Source organism: Oncorhynchus clarkii, chromosome 9 (assembly GCF_045791955.1).
Source record: "Oncorhynchus clarkii lewisi isolate Uvic-CL-2024 chromosome 9, UVic_Ocla_1.0, whole genome shotgun sequence".
NCBI lineage: Eukaryota > Metazoa > Chordata > Actinopteri > Salmoniformes > Salmonidae > Oncorhynchus > Oncorhynchus clarkii.
This window is the reverse complement of record NC_092155.1, coordinates 69,927,640-69,947,190: the sequence shown is the minus strand read 5'-3', so window position 1 is coordinate 69,947,190 and position 19,551 is coordinate 69,927,640. Positions and strand designations below refer to the sequence as shown.

The 19,551-nt window shown below is 42.0% G+C and overlaps 1 protein-coding gene across 1 annotated transcript in view; it reads left to right on the top strand.

Moving 5' to 3' along the window:
• The first annotated feature begins 651 nt into the window (after positions 1-651).
• Positions 652-19,551, top strand: part of LOC139416866 (sodium channel protein type 8 subunit alpha-like) — an 81,640-nt gene continuing 62,740 nt past the window's right edge. Inside the window, exons 1-5 of the mRNA XM_071166012.1 lie at positions 652-927; positions 10,592-10,710; positions 11,951-12,040; positions 12,276-12,404; positions 13,420-13,511. Of these exons, the coding sequence (XP_071022113.1) occupies positions 652-927; positions 10,592-10,710; positions 11,951-12,040; positions 12,276-12,404; positions 13,420-13,511 (706 nt within the window). The remainder of the gene's footprint in view (positions 928-10,591; positions 10,711-11,950; positions 12,041-12,275; positions 12,405-13,419; positions 13,512-19,551) is intronic.

Sequence of the window (19,551 nt, the reverse complement as noted above, 5' to 3'; positions counted from 1 at the left end):
TCCTGTGTTTTTTCTTCTTCTGTCATGTCCGGACTGTACTGGTCCATTTCTGCGACGGCTCTGCTGTGAGAGAACTTGAAAGATCTTCTCTTGCTCTGAAGCTTTTCTTTACTGTAGAAAAAACAGGGAGAGAGTACTTGCGTTCAAAATGGCACCCTATATAGTATTTGTGTCAAGACTAACGGGATTCACATAAAGTGTAACGCAAAATATTACTTCTCCAAGTCCAGTTCACACACATACATCTTGCTGTTATGATATTCATGTCTGATATTTACAAACATTTCTAAAGAATTCAAACTATTCAATATTTAATGCCTTGTATTTTCAAGAGAAATCCCAGGAGCCTCAACAATAGGACAGCCCATCTCTACACAGTCTAATCTGTTCTGATGATCATTGGGCTCTGCTTCCTCAACTCTCTTGCTCTTTTGAAGGAAACAGGCACCACTCACTCTTGTGCATATTCCCTTCAAATGCTCTTGTGATTTTTGGTTTCACCTTGATTCATCTTTTGTTGAGCACCTTCTATTACTCTTCTAACTCTGCTCTCTTGGCTCATTTGTTCTTCTTTACTCTCTCTCATTCCCCCAGAGCTGGTTTTAGTGGATGGTCCAATACTTAAAGACCAAGTAGTTACAGGATGACAACATGGCTGCTCCCCTTATGGCACCACCAGGACCTGACAGCTTTAAATATTTTACCGCGGAAACATTGGCTAACATCGAGCTCCGGATCAACGAGGAGAAGAACAAACCGCCGCCCAAACAGGACAGCAGTCACCGTGACGACGACGACGACAACAAACCCAAGCCTAATGGCGACCTGGAGGCTGGGCGGAATCTGCCCTTCATCTATGGCGACATCCCTCCTGGAATGGTGGCGACACCACTGGAGGACCTGGACCCTTTCTACCAGGCTCAGAAAGTAAGTGACAAAACACACGCCTCCTCCTTATCTCTATCCTCCATCAGAGACAGACAGACACACACACACACACACACACATCCTTGGCCTTGCTTTGTCTCAACACCTTACATCACAGATATAGTAAGAGGAATAAGTAATGTCATGTGACTTAGATTGTATTACTGTTTTTTTTACAATCACTTTGGCACTAATTTCAGAACCTTGTGGTAATTTTTCAAAACTCAAAACGGTCACCACTTTTAACACAGGCCGTCCAATGTTCAAAACATTGCATTGTGCATTCATATCTTTAAAAGAAACCTTGTACTTGCAGAATCGTTGGTTCAAATAACTAATTTATCATGAAATACCATAGGAAAATGAATTTAGATCACCCTCACACAAGATACCGATAGTTTCACTGTGTAGTTGTTCGTAGAACCATTAAATATTATAGTACAAAATATGTGATACATTTCATTATGGTACTACATGTAAATACATCACTGTAAAAGGACTAGTAGAGAGAATACTACAGACACAGTGGAATCATTGACAAAATATGAAATGTATTAATGAAATACATTAAAATGACAACATAGGTTTCTTTGAATCAAAGTAAAAACAAAATAAAAAAATTACAGTAAAACGTCAACTGCAGTGTTCCTCACCTGGCTTACTGTAAAACAAAGGATTGATTACTGTACTTCTATATTTCCATCAACTCTGTCTTGTGGATTTGGCCACAGGTTCTCATCCACATCACAATAGATGTTTTTATTAGCCAAACATCTTGGGAAGAATCTTCGGGCATGTCAAATCCAGGCCTGACACTGGTCTGCCGTGATGTCATTGCATGCATCATCCATGGCCTGGAGAAGGGTGGCTTGTTTGTGAGGGCGGCTATCATATACCTTCCACCTCCATGTGGAGAAAAATTCCTCAATCAAGTTAAGGAAAGAAGAGTATGGGGATAAGAATAGGGTGGTAAATTGTGGATGAGCCTGAAACCATGCTTGCACCATTTGAGCCTGGTGGAACCTGACATTATCCCACACAATGACATAGGTCGAATCATCAGCTCTACAGACCTTCAGCTCGTCAAGGGAGGTTACAAGGAAAGATGCATTATATGATCCAATACGAGGTCCGTGTCCCACCACACTATCTTCCAATATAGCCGCACACATGGTGATGTAGGCCCCACGTTGTCCAGATACTTGGATGGTTGACTCTCATCCTTGTCTTGGCCAGGTTGAAGCCTGCCTCATCCAAGAATAGGAATTTGTGATGGTTTTCATCAGCATCCAGCTCCATCACCCTCTAAAAATACATTTTGGAAAGAGAATTACTGATTACAATGATGTAGAATTTTGGGGACAGCTGTTTTAGAGACACCTGGTGCCTTTTCAGCATGCGCACAATAGTCGACAAACTTATGGCTTTCACATTGTTGAACATGTCGTCATTGTCCAAGATGTGCTGCCGAATTTCTGTAAGGTGTATATCATTTCTGGCCCGAACCAAATTGACCACAGCCCGCTCTTGTTGGTTAGTCAGAATTTTGCCTCTGCATCCCCTATTTGGCTTAGTCTCAATTCTTCAGGGTAAATGACAGTAACACATTTACTCACATCACCTACTCTGTGGTACACATTGGCATGCAGTATACAGTCATTTAACAATTGAGAGTAGCCTAATGTTTAGTGCATGCTGAAGACTTACCGGTTCTCATTGCGGAAAGTTGATCTTCTGAGGTTTGGTTGAATCATTGTGGCTGCCTCAGTCATTGTCATGCCATGATTTACAACTATTGCTCAGATTTCATTGGACACTCTTTGCTGTTGCTGCTGCAGTCTTGGTTCTTGGCCTTGTCCTCTACCACGTTCCCCCACACCTCTCAGACGAGGCCCACAACCACCTCTCAGAAGGGGTGCTTGTCCCCTGCCTTTCCTTTCACCACCACGTCTTCCTCGTCTTCCTCCTCCCACTGCTTGACCTCTATTGTGACCTGGATCACCTGCCGGCTCCACGTTATCACTATGTTTTTTTAGGGGGATACCACTCATTTCACTATATACACTCGTACCACAATGTGAAATCAAATCATCAGTAACGAGTTGGTAGTATTGGAAAAGCAATTACAAGGGCTTGCATACACTCACTGGCCACTTTATTAAGTACACCTGCGTTATAACGCAAATAGCCTGCTCCTTCAAACAGCGAATCATGTGGCTGCCTGCAACTCAATATAAAGAGTATATAGAGTAGAGCGATTTAGTTGTTGTTCGACCAAACATTAGAACAGGCAAGATGCGTAAGGTGCCTCACATTGTGGTTCCAGCATCTCAAAAACAGCTGCCCTCCTGGGATTTTTACACACTACAGTCTCTAGAGTTTACAGAGAATGGTACGATAAACAAAACACATTCAGTGAGTGTCAGTTTAAAACAGTCGTTTAAAACAGTGGTGTGCAGAAGGGCATATCTTAACCTCATTCATAGTGTATGTCACTGTTTGTCATAGGATTTTTCACACAGGGCGCCGTCCTGTCGCCGTGGGGGCCTTTTAGACATTTTGGGGCAATATTATAGTATACCCACTTCTCCAGGTACCACTGCACCACTGTTCATAGCCAGGGGTGAATGTAAGGCGGAATGGTCCGGTACGGCGTCCCGGCAAAATAAATAGTGGGGCCCATACTGGTAAAACATGAGCCTATCACAATAATGAAACCAAAATGTCAAGAAAACTGTGAGCTACTAGACCATTATTTATCATTACTGCATGTCAGAGGCATGACAAAGACTCCAAAATGCGATATGGTTCAACGAGAACACAGACATTTAGCCAAGGCAGAGATGATTGGCCGAAACCGAGACAGTGGAGGCATTCATTCTGGCCTAATGACAATCTCCAAATGTCATTAGACTTTTTGGTGTTTTGTGTAACAGTGTCTTTCCATTCACCACTGTTTGGAGGCTGGTAATATGTTGAGAGTGGATGAACGTGTGTGGGTAACATAGTAAAAGGAGCCATTTGAAGTGATTGACAGACAATCATATGAAAACATAATGACTGGTTGCGTTTATGCCACAAGAAAAAGTAATGCATTTTAAAAGTGACATTTTTGTTGTTGTTTATGACTAGGCCCGCAGAGATGCTATTGAATTAATAGCGATTTTAAATCAAATTCTATGATTAGGCCCCACGGCCGGCTCACCCATTAGGCAATATTAGGCAGCCGTTTGACAAGGGCAGCATTTTCCGAGCTAAACTAACCAAGACGCACCTCCAACAATACATACCTCACATTATTCTGCCCCAAAACAATGATAACTTCTCTCACTCAGTGGCATCAGGGCTATACAGATGAGCGCTGATGCCGCTCTATGATAAGCAGTGCCTAGCTTGTCCATGCCCAGCGCTCCACCAACACTCCACCAACACTAGATTACAGGCTGAGTAGTGCAGTCTGTGTAGAGTACGGGCTGAGTAGTGCAGTCTGTGTAGAGTACGGGCCGAGTAGTGCAGTCTGTGTAGAGTACAGGCTGAGTAGTGCAGTCTGTGTAGAGTACAGGCTGAGTAGTGCAGTCTGAGTAGAGCACGGGCTGAGTAGTGCAGTCTGTGTAGAGTACGGGCTGAGTAGTGCAGTCTGTGTAGAGTACAGGCTGAGCAGTGCAGTCTGTGTAGAGTACAGTCTGAGTAGTACAGTCTGTGTAGAGTACAGTCTGTGTAGAGTGCAGTCTGTGTAGAGTACGGGCCGAGTAGTGCTGTCTGTGTAGAGTACAGTCTGTGTAGAGTACAGTCTGTGTAGAGTACAGTCTGTGTAGAGTATAGTCTGTGCAGAGTACAGTCTGTGTAGAGTGCAGTCTGTGTAGAGTATAGTCTGTGTAGAGTACAGTCTGTGTAGAGTACAGTCTGTGTAGAGTACAGTCTGTGTAAAGTACAGGCTGAGTAGTGCAGTCTGTGTAGAGTACAGTCTGTGTAGAGTACAGTCTGTGTAGAGTACAGGCTGAGTAGTACAGTCTGTGTAGAGTATAGTCTGTGTAGAGTACAGTCTGTATAGAGTATAGTCTGTGTAGAGTACAGTCTGTGTAGAGTACAGTCTGTGTAGAGTACGGGCTGAGCAGTACAGTCTGTGTAGAGTACAGTCTGTGTAAAGTACAGGCTGAGTAGTGCAGTCTGTGTAGAGTACAGTCTGTGTAGAGTACTGTCTGTGTAGAGTACAGTCTGTGTAGAGTACAGTCTGTGTAGAGTACAGTCTGTGTAGAGTACAGGCTGAGTAGTACAGTCTGTGTAGAGTATAGTCTGTGTAGAGTACAGTCTGTATAGAGTATAGTCTGTGTAGAGTACAGTCTGTGTAGAGTACAGTCTGTGTAGAGTACGGGCTGAGCAGTACAGTCTGTGTAGAGTACAGTCTGTGTAGAGTTCGGGCTGAGCAGTGCAGTCTGTGTAGAGTACAGTCTGTGTAGAGTACAGTCCGTGTAGAGTACGGGCTGAGCAGAACAGTCTGTGTAGAGTACAGTCTGTGTAGAGTACAGTCTGTGTAGAGTACAGTCTGTGTAGAGTACGGTCTGTGTAGAGTACAGTCTGTGTAGAGTACGGGCTGAGCAGTACAGTCTGTGTAGAGTACGGTCTGTGTAGAGTACAGTCTGTGTAGAGTACGGGCTGAGCAGTACAGTCTGTGTAGAGTACAGTCTGTGTAGAGTACAGTCTGTGTAGAGTACGGTCTGTGTAGAGTACAGTCTGTGTTGAGTACGGGCTGAGCAGTACAGTCTGTGTAGAGTACGGTCTGTGTAGAGTACAGTCTGTGTAGAGTACGGGCTGAGCAGTACAGTCTGTGTAGAGTACGGTCTGTGTAGAGTACAGTCTGTGTAGAGTACGGTCTGTGTAGAGTACAGTCTGTGTTGAGTACAGTCTGTGTAGAGTACGGTCTGTGTAGAGTACAGTCTGTGTAGACTACAGGCTGAGTAGTGCAGTCTGTGTAGAGTACAGTCTGTGTAGAGTACAGTCTGTGTAGAGTACAGTCTGTGTAGAGTACAGGCTGAGTAGAGTACAGTCTGTGTAGAGTACAGGCTGAGTAGTGCAGTCTGTGTAGAGTACAGTCTGTGTAGAGTACAGTCTGTGTAGAGTACAGGCTGAGTAGAGTACAGTCTGTGTAGAGTACAGTCTGTGTAGAGTACAGTCTGTGTAGAGTACGGTCTGTGTAGAGTACAGTCTGTGTTGAGTACGGGCTGAGCAGTACAGTCTGTGTAGAGTACGGTCTGTGTAGAGTACAGTCTGTGTAGAGTACGGGCTGAGCAGTACAGTCTGTGTAGAGTACAGTCTGTGTAGAGTACAGTCTGTGTAGAGTACAGTCTGTAGAGTATGGTCTGTGTAGAGTACAGTCTGTGTAGAGTACAGTCTTTGTAGAGTACAGTCTGTGTAGAGTACAGTCTGTGTAGAGTACGGGCTGTGTAGAGTACGGTCTGTGTAGAGTACGGTCTGTGTAGAGTACAGTCTGTGTAGAGTACAGTCTGTGTAGAGTACAGTCTGTGTAGAGTACAGTCTGTGTAGAGTATAGTCTGTGTAGAGTATAGTCTGTGTAGAGTACAGTCTGTGTAGAGTACAGGCTGAGTAGTGCAGTCTGTGTAGAGTACAGTCTGTGTAGAGTACAGTCTGTGTAGAGTACGGGCTGAGCAGTGCAGTCTGTGTAGAGTACAGTCTGTGTAGAGTACAGTCTGTGTAGAGTACAGTCTGTGTAGAGTACAGTCTGTGTAGAGTACGGGCTGAGCAGTGCGTGTCAATTCAATCGAATCCTACTCCGACGCGTTCTGCCTACAACAACATCTCTTGCATAGTTAGTTTTATTTCGGTATGTTGCATTGAAAGTGGCTAATATTACGTGTCCCAATTGCCTCAGTGTTAACAGGGAAAACTATAGAACAGTGATCACCAACCTTTTCTGAGTCAAGATCACTTTGAGTCAAAATGCAAGCCGTGATCTACTGCTCAGATTTAGTTTAACTTGGCTAGTCTATGCAACATTAACCAATTAAAAACAGTACTGTAACAATTAGGTTTGTGCAGTAAGCTACAGTTGAAGTTGGAAGTTTACATACACTTAGGTTGGAGTCATTAAAATTCGTTTTTCAACCACTCCACAAATTTCTTGTTAACTAACTATAGTTTTGGCAAGTCGGTTAGGACATCTACTTTGTGCAATTTTTCCAACAATTGTTTACAGACAGATTATTTCACTTAGAATTCACTGTATCACAATTCCAGTGGGTCAGAAGTTTACATACACTAAGTTGACTGTGCCTTTAAACAGCTTGGAAAATTCCAGAAAATGATGTCATGGCTTTAGAAGCTTCTGATAGACTAAATGACATCATTTGAGTCAATTGGAGGTGTACCTGTGGATTTATTTCAAGGCCTACATACTAATACATACTAATTGAGTGTATGTAAACTTCTGACCCACTGGGAATGTGATGAAAGAAATACATGCTGAAATAAATAATTCTCTCTACTATTATTCTGACATTTCACATTCTTAACCTATAGTGGTGATCCTAACTGACCTAAGACAGGGAATTTTTACTAGGATTAAATGTCAAATGTTGTGAACCCAGGTCTGTAGTGATGCCTCCAGCACTGAAATTCCTTAGACCGTTGTGCCATTCAGAAGGCCCACAGGTGACAGTTTTAATTCTCATCACTATCAGAAGGTCAGCTGGACCTCACTAGAATCCCGTAGATCACTTCATTACTCCCTTCTTGTTTACAAGCTTTGCTCCACAAGTTTCCAACATACACTACAAGGCCAAAATAATGTGGACACCCCTTCAACTTAGTGGATTCGGCTATTTCAGTCACACCCATTGCTGAAAGGTGTATACAATTGAGCATACAGCCATGCAATCTCCATAGAAAACATTGACAGTAGAATGTCCCTTACTGAAGACCTCAATGACTTTCAACGTGGCACCGTCATAGGATTCCACCTCTCCAACAAGTCAGTTCGCCCTGCTAGAGCTGCCCCGGTCAACTGTAAGTGCTGTTATTGTGAAGTTGAAACGTATAGGAGGAAAACACTCACTACCGAATTCCAAACTGCCTCTGGGTGTAATGTCAGCACAAGAACTGTTCATCGGGAGCATCATGAAATGAGTTTCCATGGCCGAGCATCCGCACACAAGCCTAAAATCACCACTCGCAATGCCAAGCGTCAACTGGAGTGGTGTAAAACTCGCCGCCATTGGACTCTGGAGCAGTGGAAACGTGCAGTCCGACTTTACAATGCATAATGCCAACTGTAAAGTTTGGTGGAGGAAGAATAGTGGTCTGGGGCTGTTTTCATGGTTCGGGCTAGGCTCACTGAAGTGATATCTTAATGCTACAGCGTACAATTACATTCTAGACAATTCTATGCTTCCAACTTTGTGGCAACAGTTTGGGGAAGGCCCTTTCCTGTTTCAGCATGACAATGCCCCCGTGCGTGCACAAAGCGAGGTCCATATAGAAATGGTTTGTCGAGATTGGTGTGGAAGAACTTGACTGACTTGCACAGATCCCTGACCCCAACCCCATCGAACACCGTTGGCATGATTTGGAACGCCGACTGTGAGCCAGGCCTAATCGCCCAACATCAGTGCCCGATCTCACTAATGTTCTTGTGGCTGAATAGAAGCAAGTCCCCGCAGCAATGTTCCAACATCTAGTAGAAAGTCTTTCCAGAAGAATAGGGCAGATGAGAAATTAGCTCTTTGAAGAGTGACAGTAACCAGCTTTGATTGAGGAGGGTATCAGTGCTATTGTGCTGTATGTATAGACAGACAGACAGACAGACAGACAGACAGACAGACAGACAGACAGACAGACAGACAGACAGACAGACAGAACAAAATTATTTGGCTATCCTCCGGAGTAGTCTCTACCTGCCCTTAACTTTCAAATGTATGATCGCTGTTACAGAAACAAGGGCATCCTTGTTCTTACTCTGGTGGACATTCCTGCAGTCAGAATGCCAATCGCACGCTCCCTCAAAACTTGAGATGTCTGTGGCATTGTGTTGTGTTACAAAACTACACGTTTTAGAGTTGCTTTTTATTGTCCCCAGCTCAAGGTGAACCTGTGTAATGACCATGCTGCTTCTTGATATGCCACATATGTCAGATGGATGGATTATCCTGGCAAAGGAGAAATGCTCACAATTTGTGCACACAATATGGATATTGAATAGAATGCAAATGGAAGATTTCTGGGATCTTTTATTTCAGCTCATGAAACATGGGACCAACACTTTACATGTTGCGTTTATATTTTTGTACACTCTTTCTCAGTGTATCTCCCTATGTTCCTCCACTTTCTCTCTCTGTCTCTGTCTCTGTCTCTGTCTCTCTCTCTCTCTCTCTCTCTCTCTCTCTCTCTCTCTCTCTAACTTTCTGAGGTCTCTATCTTTCTGAGGTCTCCCCATGGGGCTGGGGCACTGTCTTACTCTCCTCTCTTCCTCCTCTCCTCTCCTCTCCTCTCCTCTCCTCTCCTCTCCTCTCCTCTCCTCTCCTCTCCTATCCTCTCCTCTCCTCTCCTCTCTGTCTTTGGGCTAAAACACTGGTCCACGGTATATGCTCTGCTAGACTTACTGCAGGGTTATTAAAGTTTCATGCAAATTGTCATGTTTTATTTAAACAATTATGAGGTAATTTGCTGAAAGAAGTTTGCCACCCCTTTCCTACTCAGTAGGTCTCTCTGCACGCTTCCACTCCTTTCAAATCTAACAATCGACAGCGGGCAGGGCAGGACACAATGTAGAGGCAGCAGCTGAAACATTAGCACAGGACATTTCTCTATACACTGCACATTTCCTGTTAGAGAAGGAAACATCACGATGATTGGTTGAGAGGGGCTTATGGGAAAAAACCCAACATTAGAGGCTGCCTGCCCTGCATTGAGATTGTTTGGCAAACATTTTCAGGATGTTGATTAGTAGTAACAGTATTTTAAACATGTAGTTTACATATACAGTGTATGTCGGCGTTGCCTGTCCAATATAGCAAGGTTTCCCAGAGTCGGTCCTGGTGCCCCCTCTGAGTGAACGTGTACTCAATGGGGCCCCGGGACCCAGGTTGGGAAACCCTGCATATAGGACAAGGTGGAGAGTTAAAAAAAGACTGATTATTCCTTTAAATGGCTAACATTGTTACAGCTGTGAAATGTTGTTTGTGAAATATGTTTATTTTGAATTTTATTCAAACATACAGTATTTATTTATGTAGATTAGAATACTAGTATTGTGACTTCTCTGTGCATGTAATTGACCAATATCTATGGCATATAATGTAATTGACAATGTTTTACCTGACATTTACTGTTCTGAGCACATAGCTGATACATGAGGATGAAGTACTGTACCTAGAGCTATTTTGGGTGTGCATGCCTTGAAATATTACATTTAACTTGTTAATCTTTTTCTCTTCCTCTCTCTCTCTCTCTCTCTCTCTCTCCCTCTCCCTCTCCCTCTCTCTCTCTCTCTCTCTCTCTCTCTCTCTCCCTCTCCCTCTCCCTCTCTCTCTCTCTCTCTCTCTCTCTCTCTCTCTTCTCTCTCTCTCTCTCTCTCTCTCTCTTTCTCTCTCTCTCTCTCTCTCTCTCTCTCTCTCTCTCTCTCTCTCTCTCTCTCTGTTTCTTCTCTCCACAGACATTCATAGTGCTAAACAGAGGGAAGACAATCTTCCGCTTTAGTGCCAACCCTGCCTTGTACATCATAAGTCCTTTAAATCTTTTCAGGCGAATAGCTATTAAAATTTTGATACATTCATATCCTTTCAAAGTGTGTCCTACCAGGAGAGACCTAAGTATTTCCTGTTTGTTTTGATTATTTATGAACATTCTGCTGCTTCTGTTAGTGCTGCATGCTAATGTGCAATTGACTGCTGCTTCAGTTTAGGTAGTATAGACTGTATATGGCACCCTATTGACTTTATACACTCTTATAAAAAAAGGTGCTATCTAGAACCTAAAAAGGTTATTTGGCTTTCCCCATAGTAGAACCCTTTTGAGAAACCTTTTTTGGTCCCGGCAGATTGCTAAAGTGGATTACCCTTAATCATGGAAAGAGAGGTTTGACGTTTGATCATCCTAAGAAAACATTCTCCAAACGTAACCTGCCAACCTTAAAGTATCTTACTGAGCCCCCTGTAGAGGGCCTTCTAAAGTCTTCTGAAAACAAGGATGCCATCCACCCTCAGCCATTGATTAAAGTAGATGACACTGAAAATGACAATAACTGAGGAGAGGAAGGAGACATAGAGGAGAGGAAGGATGCATAGAGGAGAGGAAGGAGACACAGAGGAAAGGAAGGAGACACAGAGGAAGGAATGAGGCATAGAGGAGAGGAAGGAGGCATAGAGGAGAGGAAGGAGGCATAGAGAAGAGGAAGGAGACATAGATGAGAGGAAGGAGACATAGAGGAGAGGAAAGAGACATAGAGGAGAGGAAGGAGACACAGAGGAGAGGAAGGAGGCATGAAGGAGACAGAGGAGAAGAAGGAGACATAGAGGAGAGGAACGAGACAGAGGAGAGGAAGGAGACTTAGAGTACAGGAAATGTAGAGGAGATGAAGAAAGGAGACATAGAGGAGAGGAAGCCACTATAGACTATTGATATGCAGCCCTGGTTGCTCAGATGCTGACATTGGGGTTTTCTTCACACAACCACATCGGTTGGTTAGTCTTGAAAGGTATAGTGCAGTATTTTTCATGGTTAAGTGCCAAATGGCACCCTATTACCATTGTAGTGAAGTATGTTTGTCCAGATACCCATGGACTTCCAGTCATTTTGCTAACGCTAACGCTAGCTTGCGGAACTACCTATAACTTTCTTCATACTGGACACAGAGATATACAAATGGTATCCACTAGTTCATCAGACTCTAGGGAAGTAGATAAGGGGCCTAATTGCCAAAATCCCAAAGTATCCCTTTAACTGTTTTGGATGATGACATTTACTTTGTTTTCCACTGTGAATCTCTGGACTTTTCCTTAACTCATTTCCTCACTCTTTTCAGCATGATCATTATGTGTACTATTTTGACCAACTGTATATTCATGACCTTTAGTGAACCTCCTGAGTGGTCCAAGCAAGTAGAGTAAGTTCACGTTTATTATATTTATCTACACAGGTATATAATATAAACTAGAAAATGTTTATTATGCATGTTTTAACCTACACAAGTTTGGTTTTAACAGAGGTGTATTGCTAGCCTTGATAAGAGCCTGAACGTATTACCAGTACGTCAATTCAACAGATAAAAACGATATGCTTCTTGGATTTGAAATAGTCAATTGCTCATTCTGATCATGTTCCATGCTTCTGTCATCCAGGTACACATTCACAGGGATTTATACATTTGAATGTCTTGTAAAAGTCGTTGCTCGAGGATTCTGTATAGATGGGTTTACATTCCTAAGGGATCCCTGGAACTGGCTGGATTTCATGGTCATTTCTATGGCGTAAGTATGAGAGTCCTAGAGATACATACCTGTTCATTCTTATAAGACAGATTAAGTATTAATATTATGGTGTGGGATAATTGATAAATAGAGCGTTAATAAGTCTAAAGGTATTGTTACTGTCCAGAATTGTCCAGGCTTTCTTTCTTTCTTTCTTTCTTTCTTTCTTTCTTTGAAGGGGGGCTCAATCAGGTGTTTTCATAGGATTCCTAACTGTTCCTGCTTATCTCTCTCTCTCTTTTCCTCCTTCTCTCTTTATCTGTCTCCCTCTCTTTTCCTCCCTCTCTCTTTATCTGTCTCTCTTTCTCTTTTCCTCCCTCAATCTGTCTCTCTCTCTCTTTTCCTCCCTCTCTCTTTATCTCTCTCTTTCTCTTTTCCTCCCTCTCTCTTTATCTGTCTCTCTCGCTCACTCTCCATTTTTCTCTTTCAGTTTGCTGGAGACCTTAGGATTCTGATCAAGGCTTCATCTTACCATGTTGGATTTGACATGATATAGATGTATATTTACTAACACATTACATTACATGTTGGCAAACTAACTATAACTATAACTAACTCTAAGGCCACCATGTTTTTGATGTTGCGTAGAACTAGTTCAGCATTTTACGAAGTGGACCTTAAATATCTTTAACTTCAAGGAGTGTTTCTGTTCAACCACTACATTCGTCTTATATCATGTGTGTCAATAACAGTTTGTAACTTGTATTTGATTCTGCAGGTGTATAACATAGTTTGTAAACCTAGGTAATGTCTCAGCTCTGCGTATGTTCAGAGTGTTGAGGGCATTGAAAACTATTTTCTGTAATTCCAGGTAAGACAGGATGGGGGTCGATGTGTCGTGGGTCCTATTTTTTATTTTATTTATCCTTTACTCCCCCTCCGTGGACAGGCTCTGTGAGTGGCGTTGTGGTTACTTCCTGGTTGAGTGCGTGCGTGGTGGTGGTGTTGTGGTGCTTTTGCGCGTGTGTTTTTGTCACTGGTGTTTGTTTGTGTGTGGTCCTTCCCCTGTTTACAGATATATAACAGAGTTTGTGGACCTGGGCAATGTCTCTGCGTTGAGAACATTCAGAGTTCTCCGAGCATTGAAAACTATCTCTGTCATACCAGGTGAGATTCAGTTTAAACACTAAGGCTGATGTTTATATCACACCCTTTTATTTTTATTATACTCACTAATATTATTATTATCATTTTTATTATCATTTTTATTATCATTTTTATTATCATTTTTATTATCATTTTTATTATCATTTTTAAGCACTCACAAAAAAATAATTTGAAATAATATTTGTTGAATTTATTTTTTCCTCCAAATTTATCAAAAATGGCACTGATACATTTTTGATAGGCTTTGCAGTCTACTCCAGGTTCTTCCAAAGTGTCTCTCTTCTGCCCCAGTAGAAGTCTCATCCTAAAGGCAGCTGTGATTCTCCTCGGAAATAGCTGTAAGCCACTGTCTATGTCTATTCATTGGAATGGGCAATAGCAGAAGCCCCACTAAAGAAAAGGACACTGACAGTAGCAGTATGATAGCACATCAATAGATTATCACCAGAGACAAAGTCAAATATATGTTGATTAATTATGGGATTCATTTTTCTTTAGCTGACCATAAGGAATAGCTTATAATTAACCAACCTTTCCTGATTCACTGTACTGCACACTTTGACAAAGACTGTTGAGACATCTACAGTATAGCTCATCCATAGTACTTTTATCATTGGAAAAAGCCTCCAGGCTCTTGCAAGGTTTTCAAAAGATGGAGATAATTATTCATATCCAAAAATAACTAGGTAATTGGATTGGAAGAGAGGGTACAATTAACTAAATACATTAACATTATTTATTACGGGGTAAAAATGATGCAAATGAATGAATTTGACTCTATACGTCTGAGTTAAAGAAGAAACGTAGAGTATGTTGACGCTCAGCTGGGAACTGACATAGCTCTTACTGGCATCCCACAGAATATACTTATTCATTATTGATGAAGACTGCCAAGCCTAGTTTGTGGACATATTTTATGCTGCATGATGCTTTTGAGTGACTTGCTTTACAGTATTAGCCTGCTAAAAAGCTTGGGTGATGAAAGATGGCATTGAAAACGTTTGTTTTACCCGTTTCAGTTTGTTGTTTTGTTCATGTTGATGGTTAACTTTTCATTATAATGACCGACTTGAACAGAAAATAGAACACATATTTTCCGCTGGCATTCTAGAGCTTTCTAGAATGCTGATGGGGTGACTGAATGAGCCACTAACCTTTACTTGAGTCAACACATACAGTTCATACAGTACATACAGTACATGATATGGTGTATGAAGGATGGTAGTGCTTAAGTTGTAATTCGGGAGGTTCCAGAACAAAAAGTGAGCGCGAGAGAGGGGTGACCTAGGGGGCTCTGCGGTACCACAGTGAATCAACAATAAATCACCTTGCTAATAAAGCAGTGCACACATATCATTGCTTTTGTGTAGTGCCGTAGAGCATCAGAGGAGAGGTGCTTACAGAAGTTACACACATTAGTTGTTTTTTTTACTTGGGTCTGGGAAGAATTTGACCTTTCACAAACACATTTCATTCAGTTCAGTCATTTTATATGACTTGGAGAGTTTAGCTGAATATTTTTTAATACCTCACAAATGATCGAAATTACAGTTTACTTTGATACTGACAAACTAAGAATCTGAGAGCAATAAAAACGACCTTGTGTTGAGTCCTAGAAAAGCTTTCCAGTTTCACTGACTCACCCAATGATGAGCAGCTGACTCACCAGCGATGGCCGATGCGCTCGTCCCAAAAGCCTATCTCTTGTTTTACTTTGTAAAACAACGTTCGATCAATCGGCCTATTTGGAAGTTGATTTAATATTTTGGTAGCCTACAGTAGGATTCAAGTCTTCTCTTTTAAGCAGGAGCCATTTGCTTTCCAACCTGTATTTTCCAACCGCGATTGTGTTTGAAATATTACGTGAGGCTTGTTCCGGCTGCATGCTGTTCACTGACAGATTTGCAGCTCGTTCCCAGGCTATATGCTTTGGGATTGAGCTGAGTGAACACAGTCCAAAACGAGGCAATTTTTGTAAACAGCTATTGGTCCTCTGTGGCTAAATGATGGACCTACTTCTGGTGTAGTATTATAAATGATGGACCTACTTCTGGTGTAGTATTATAAATGACGGACCTACTTCTGGTGTAGTATTATAAATGATGGACCTACTTCTGGGGTAGTATTATAAATGATGGACCTACTTCTGGGGTAGTATTATAAATGATGGACCTACTTCTGGTGTAGTATTATAAATGATGGATCTACTTCTGGTGTAGTATTATAAATGATGGACCTACTTCTGGTGTAGTATTATAAATGATGGACCTACTTCTGGTGTAGTATTATAAATGATGGACCTACTTCTGGTGTAGTATTATAAATGATGGACCTACTTCTGGTGTAGTATTATAAATGATGGACCTACTTCTGGTGTAGTATTATAAATGATGGACCTACTTCTGGTGTAGTATTATAAATGATGGACCTACTTCTGGTGTAGTATTATAAATGATGGACCTACTTCTGGTGTAGTATTATAAATGACGGACCTACTTCTGGGGTAGTATTATAAATGATGGATCTACTTCTGGTGTAGTATTATAAATGACGGACCTACTTCTGGTGTAGTATTATAAATGATGGACCTACTTCTGGGGTAGTATTATAAATGATGGACCTACTTCTGGTGTAGTATTATAAATGATGGACCTACTTCTGGTGTAGTATTATAAATGATGGATCTACTTCTGGTGTAGTATTATAAATGACGGACCTACTTCTGGTGTAGTATTATAAATGATGGACCTACTTCTGGTGTAGTATTATAAATGATGGACCTACTTCTGGTGTAGTATTATAAATGATGGACCTACTTCTGGTGTAGTATTATAAATGATGGACCTACTTCTGGTGTAGTATTATAAATGATGGACCTACTTCTGGTGTAGTATTATAAATGATGGACCTACTTCTGGTGTAGTATTATAAATGATGGACCTACTTCTGGTGTAGTATTATAAATGATGGACCTACTTCTGGTGTAGTATTATAAATGATGGACCTACTTCTGGTGTAGTATTATAAATGATGGACCTACTTCTGGTGTAGTATTATAAATGATGGACCTACTTCTGGTGTAGTATTATAAATGATGGACCTACTTCTGGGGTAGTATTATAAATGATGGACCTACTTCTGGTGTAGTATTATAAATGATGGACCTACTTCTGGTGTAGTATTATAAATGATGGACCTACTTCTGGTGTAGTATTATAAATGATGGACCTACTTCTGGTGTAGTATTATAAATGATGTCATTTCTTTCTGAACAGACAGCAGTTATTCTATAACTCTGGCAAATGTATTTCAATATACATACAGTATATGATATGGTATATGAAGGATGGTAGTGCTTAAGTTGTAAATCGGGAGATGCCAGAACAAAAAGTGAGCGCGAGAGAGGGGTTCTGCTTCTGCAGCGGCTATGATTCTATAAGGAAATAAATGATGAAGTGCAACCCTGGAGAGATGAGAGGTGCAGGCTCATGTCTAGCAGAGAGAGGGAGAGCGATCATAGAAAGTAAATGTAATTCTAGTTCTGAGAGAGATACAGGCGCTCTTCTGTCTTTCACCACATCAACGGCCACACATTGGTCTCAAGCATAGGCTATAATGTTGCACAAACCATTAACCCGAGCCGGCCCAACACAAATTCATTCGTAGAATATCAAGTGTGGGCTGAAAATCTACGTTTCACATTATGTTGTTTTCGGGGGCAGGATAATTAATGAGGAGGCAACTCGAATGAACACTAATCGCTTTTGTTAAAATTTTTAGTTTGCAAACAGTGATTTTTTTATTCTCTCGCGTAGATGTGCCGGTGTGGTGCCGAAAATCTTCCTTCTGACAGAACCCCCCCCCCCCTCTAATTTCCTTAATTTTGTAGCTAGAGTCAAATACTTTCTGTGGCACACAACAGAGTCAAATAGTTTCTATAGAACAAACTTCACCTCAGGATAGGCGACTGAAATGAATAATTATTGTATGTGTGTTATATTAATAAACATAGAGGATGGAGTAAAATGTTGGCAAGCAATAAACATTTCAGAACAACTATGGTTGAATTATCATCCTTACACTTTCAAAAACACTAGTCGAATAAGACATGGGAGAGATGACGAATTTTGGCAAAGAGATTTATTTATAGACTAATACAAAATCAGTAGCGGATTTAGGTATGTGCGACATGGGCAACCGCCCAGGGCGGCATCTTGCCAAGGGTGGGGGCAGGCGCGGGCGCTGATGGAGGGGTTCGCCCAGGGGCCATACAAGCTAGAACCGCCACAAACACTTGAAACAAAGAGCCAAACCGAAAACTGCAGACAAAAATGCTTTCTGCTACTAAGATCAGTGAAATGTAGACTAAACTGTCAACGGAGTGAAGAGCAGAAATCTAAACTAGCAAGCAAGTCGCAACAATGAAGAACGTGAAGGGGGGGGAGAATTCTGGCAGGGGGAGATTTTCACCTGATCCTGCTCAAATTAAGCACGGAAGGACGGTCAGCTATGGTTCTGGTCCCCAGCTGGCAAAGCTGGGCAAAACTGGTTGAAGTGACATCATGATGACATAATGATGAAATGACATAATGATGAACCGTTTCAGGTTGTAATGACATCAATTCAACATGTTTTACTCACAGAGTTATTTTTCTTCTCACAGAAAGACAAACTGTGGGTTTCTCTCATCTTGACGGACATATTTCCTTGGGAATCTGTTGTAATTGACAACTCATGAGAAGTCAAAACAGGGAGGTGTCAAAAACAAAAAGGGATTACTCTCTAAACCCTGTCCGGATTATAGTCAATACATGTCAATCCTTGATGTTTATAATGTATAAGGTAAATTCACTCTGTAGTGTCACTGAAAATATAGAAGAGATTGTTTCTTATTATTTCAACGATATATTGATTAGTTGCATGACACCTCACTAATGGTAAATTTTTCCTTCAGGGCTTCCAGTTCAATGTGTGAGAGACATTCTGTTTCTGGAAATGTTTGGAATCCTCTTGCATTCTATGGATTAATTGTGTCAGCCACTGGGGGTTCTGCCTGAAGATGTTGCCTGTCCTGAAGGGAAGGGCTGTGGGTGAGACTGTAGGGTTGGGGTAAGATAAGGTAAGAATCTGGCTGTATTAGGGTTGGGGTAAGAGTCTGGCTGTAGTAGGGTTGGGTGTAAGAGTCTGGCTGTAGTAGGGTTGGGGTAAGATGAGGTGAGAGTCTGACTGTAGTAGGGTTGGGGTAAGAGTCTGGCTGTAGTAGGGTTGGGGTAAGATGAGGTAAGAGTCTGGCTGTAGCAGGGTTGGGGTAAGAGTCTGGCTGTAGTAGGGTTGGGGTAAAATGAGGTAAGAGTCTGGCTGTAGCAGGGTTGGGGTAAGAGTCTGGCTGTAGCAGGGTTATGGTAAGAGTCTGACTGTAGTAGGGTTGGGTGTAAGAGTCTGGCTGTAGTAGGGTTGGGGTAAGATGAGGTGAGAGTCTGACTGTAGTAGGGTTGGGGTAAGAGTCTGGCTGTAGTAGGGTTGGGGTAAGATGAGGTAAGAGTCTGGCTGTAGCAGGGTTGGGGTAAGAGTCTGGCTGTAGTAGGGTTGGAGTAAGAGTCTGGCTGTAGTAGGATTGTGGTAAGAGTCTGACTGTAGTAGGGTTGGGGTAAGATGAGGTAAGAGTCTGGCTGTAGCAGGGTTGGGGTAAGATGAGGTAAGAGTCTGGCTGTAGCAGGGTTGGGGTAAGATGAGGTAAGAGTCTGGCTGTAGTAGGGTTGGGGTAAGATGAGGTAAGAGTCTGGCTGTAGTAGGGTTGGGGTAAGATGAGGTAAGAGTCTGGCTGTAGTAGGGTTGGGGTAAGATGAGGTAAGAGTCTGGCTGTAGTAGGGTTGGGGTAAGATGAGGTAAGAGTCTGACTGTAGTAGGGTTGGGGTAAGATGAGGTAAGAGTCTGGCTGTAGCAGGGTTGGGGTAAGATGAGGTGAGAGTCTGACTGTAGCAGGGTTGGGGTAAGAGTCTGGCTGTAGTAGGATTGAGGTAAGAGTCTGACTGTAGCAGGG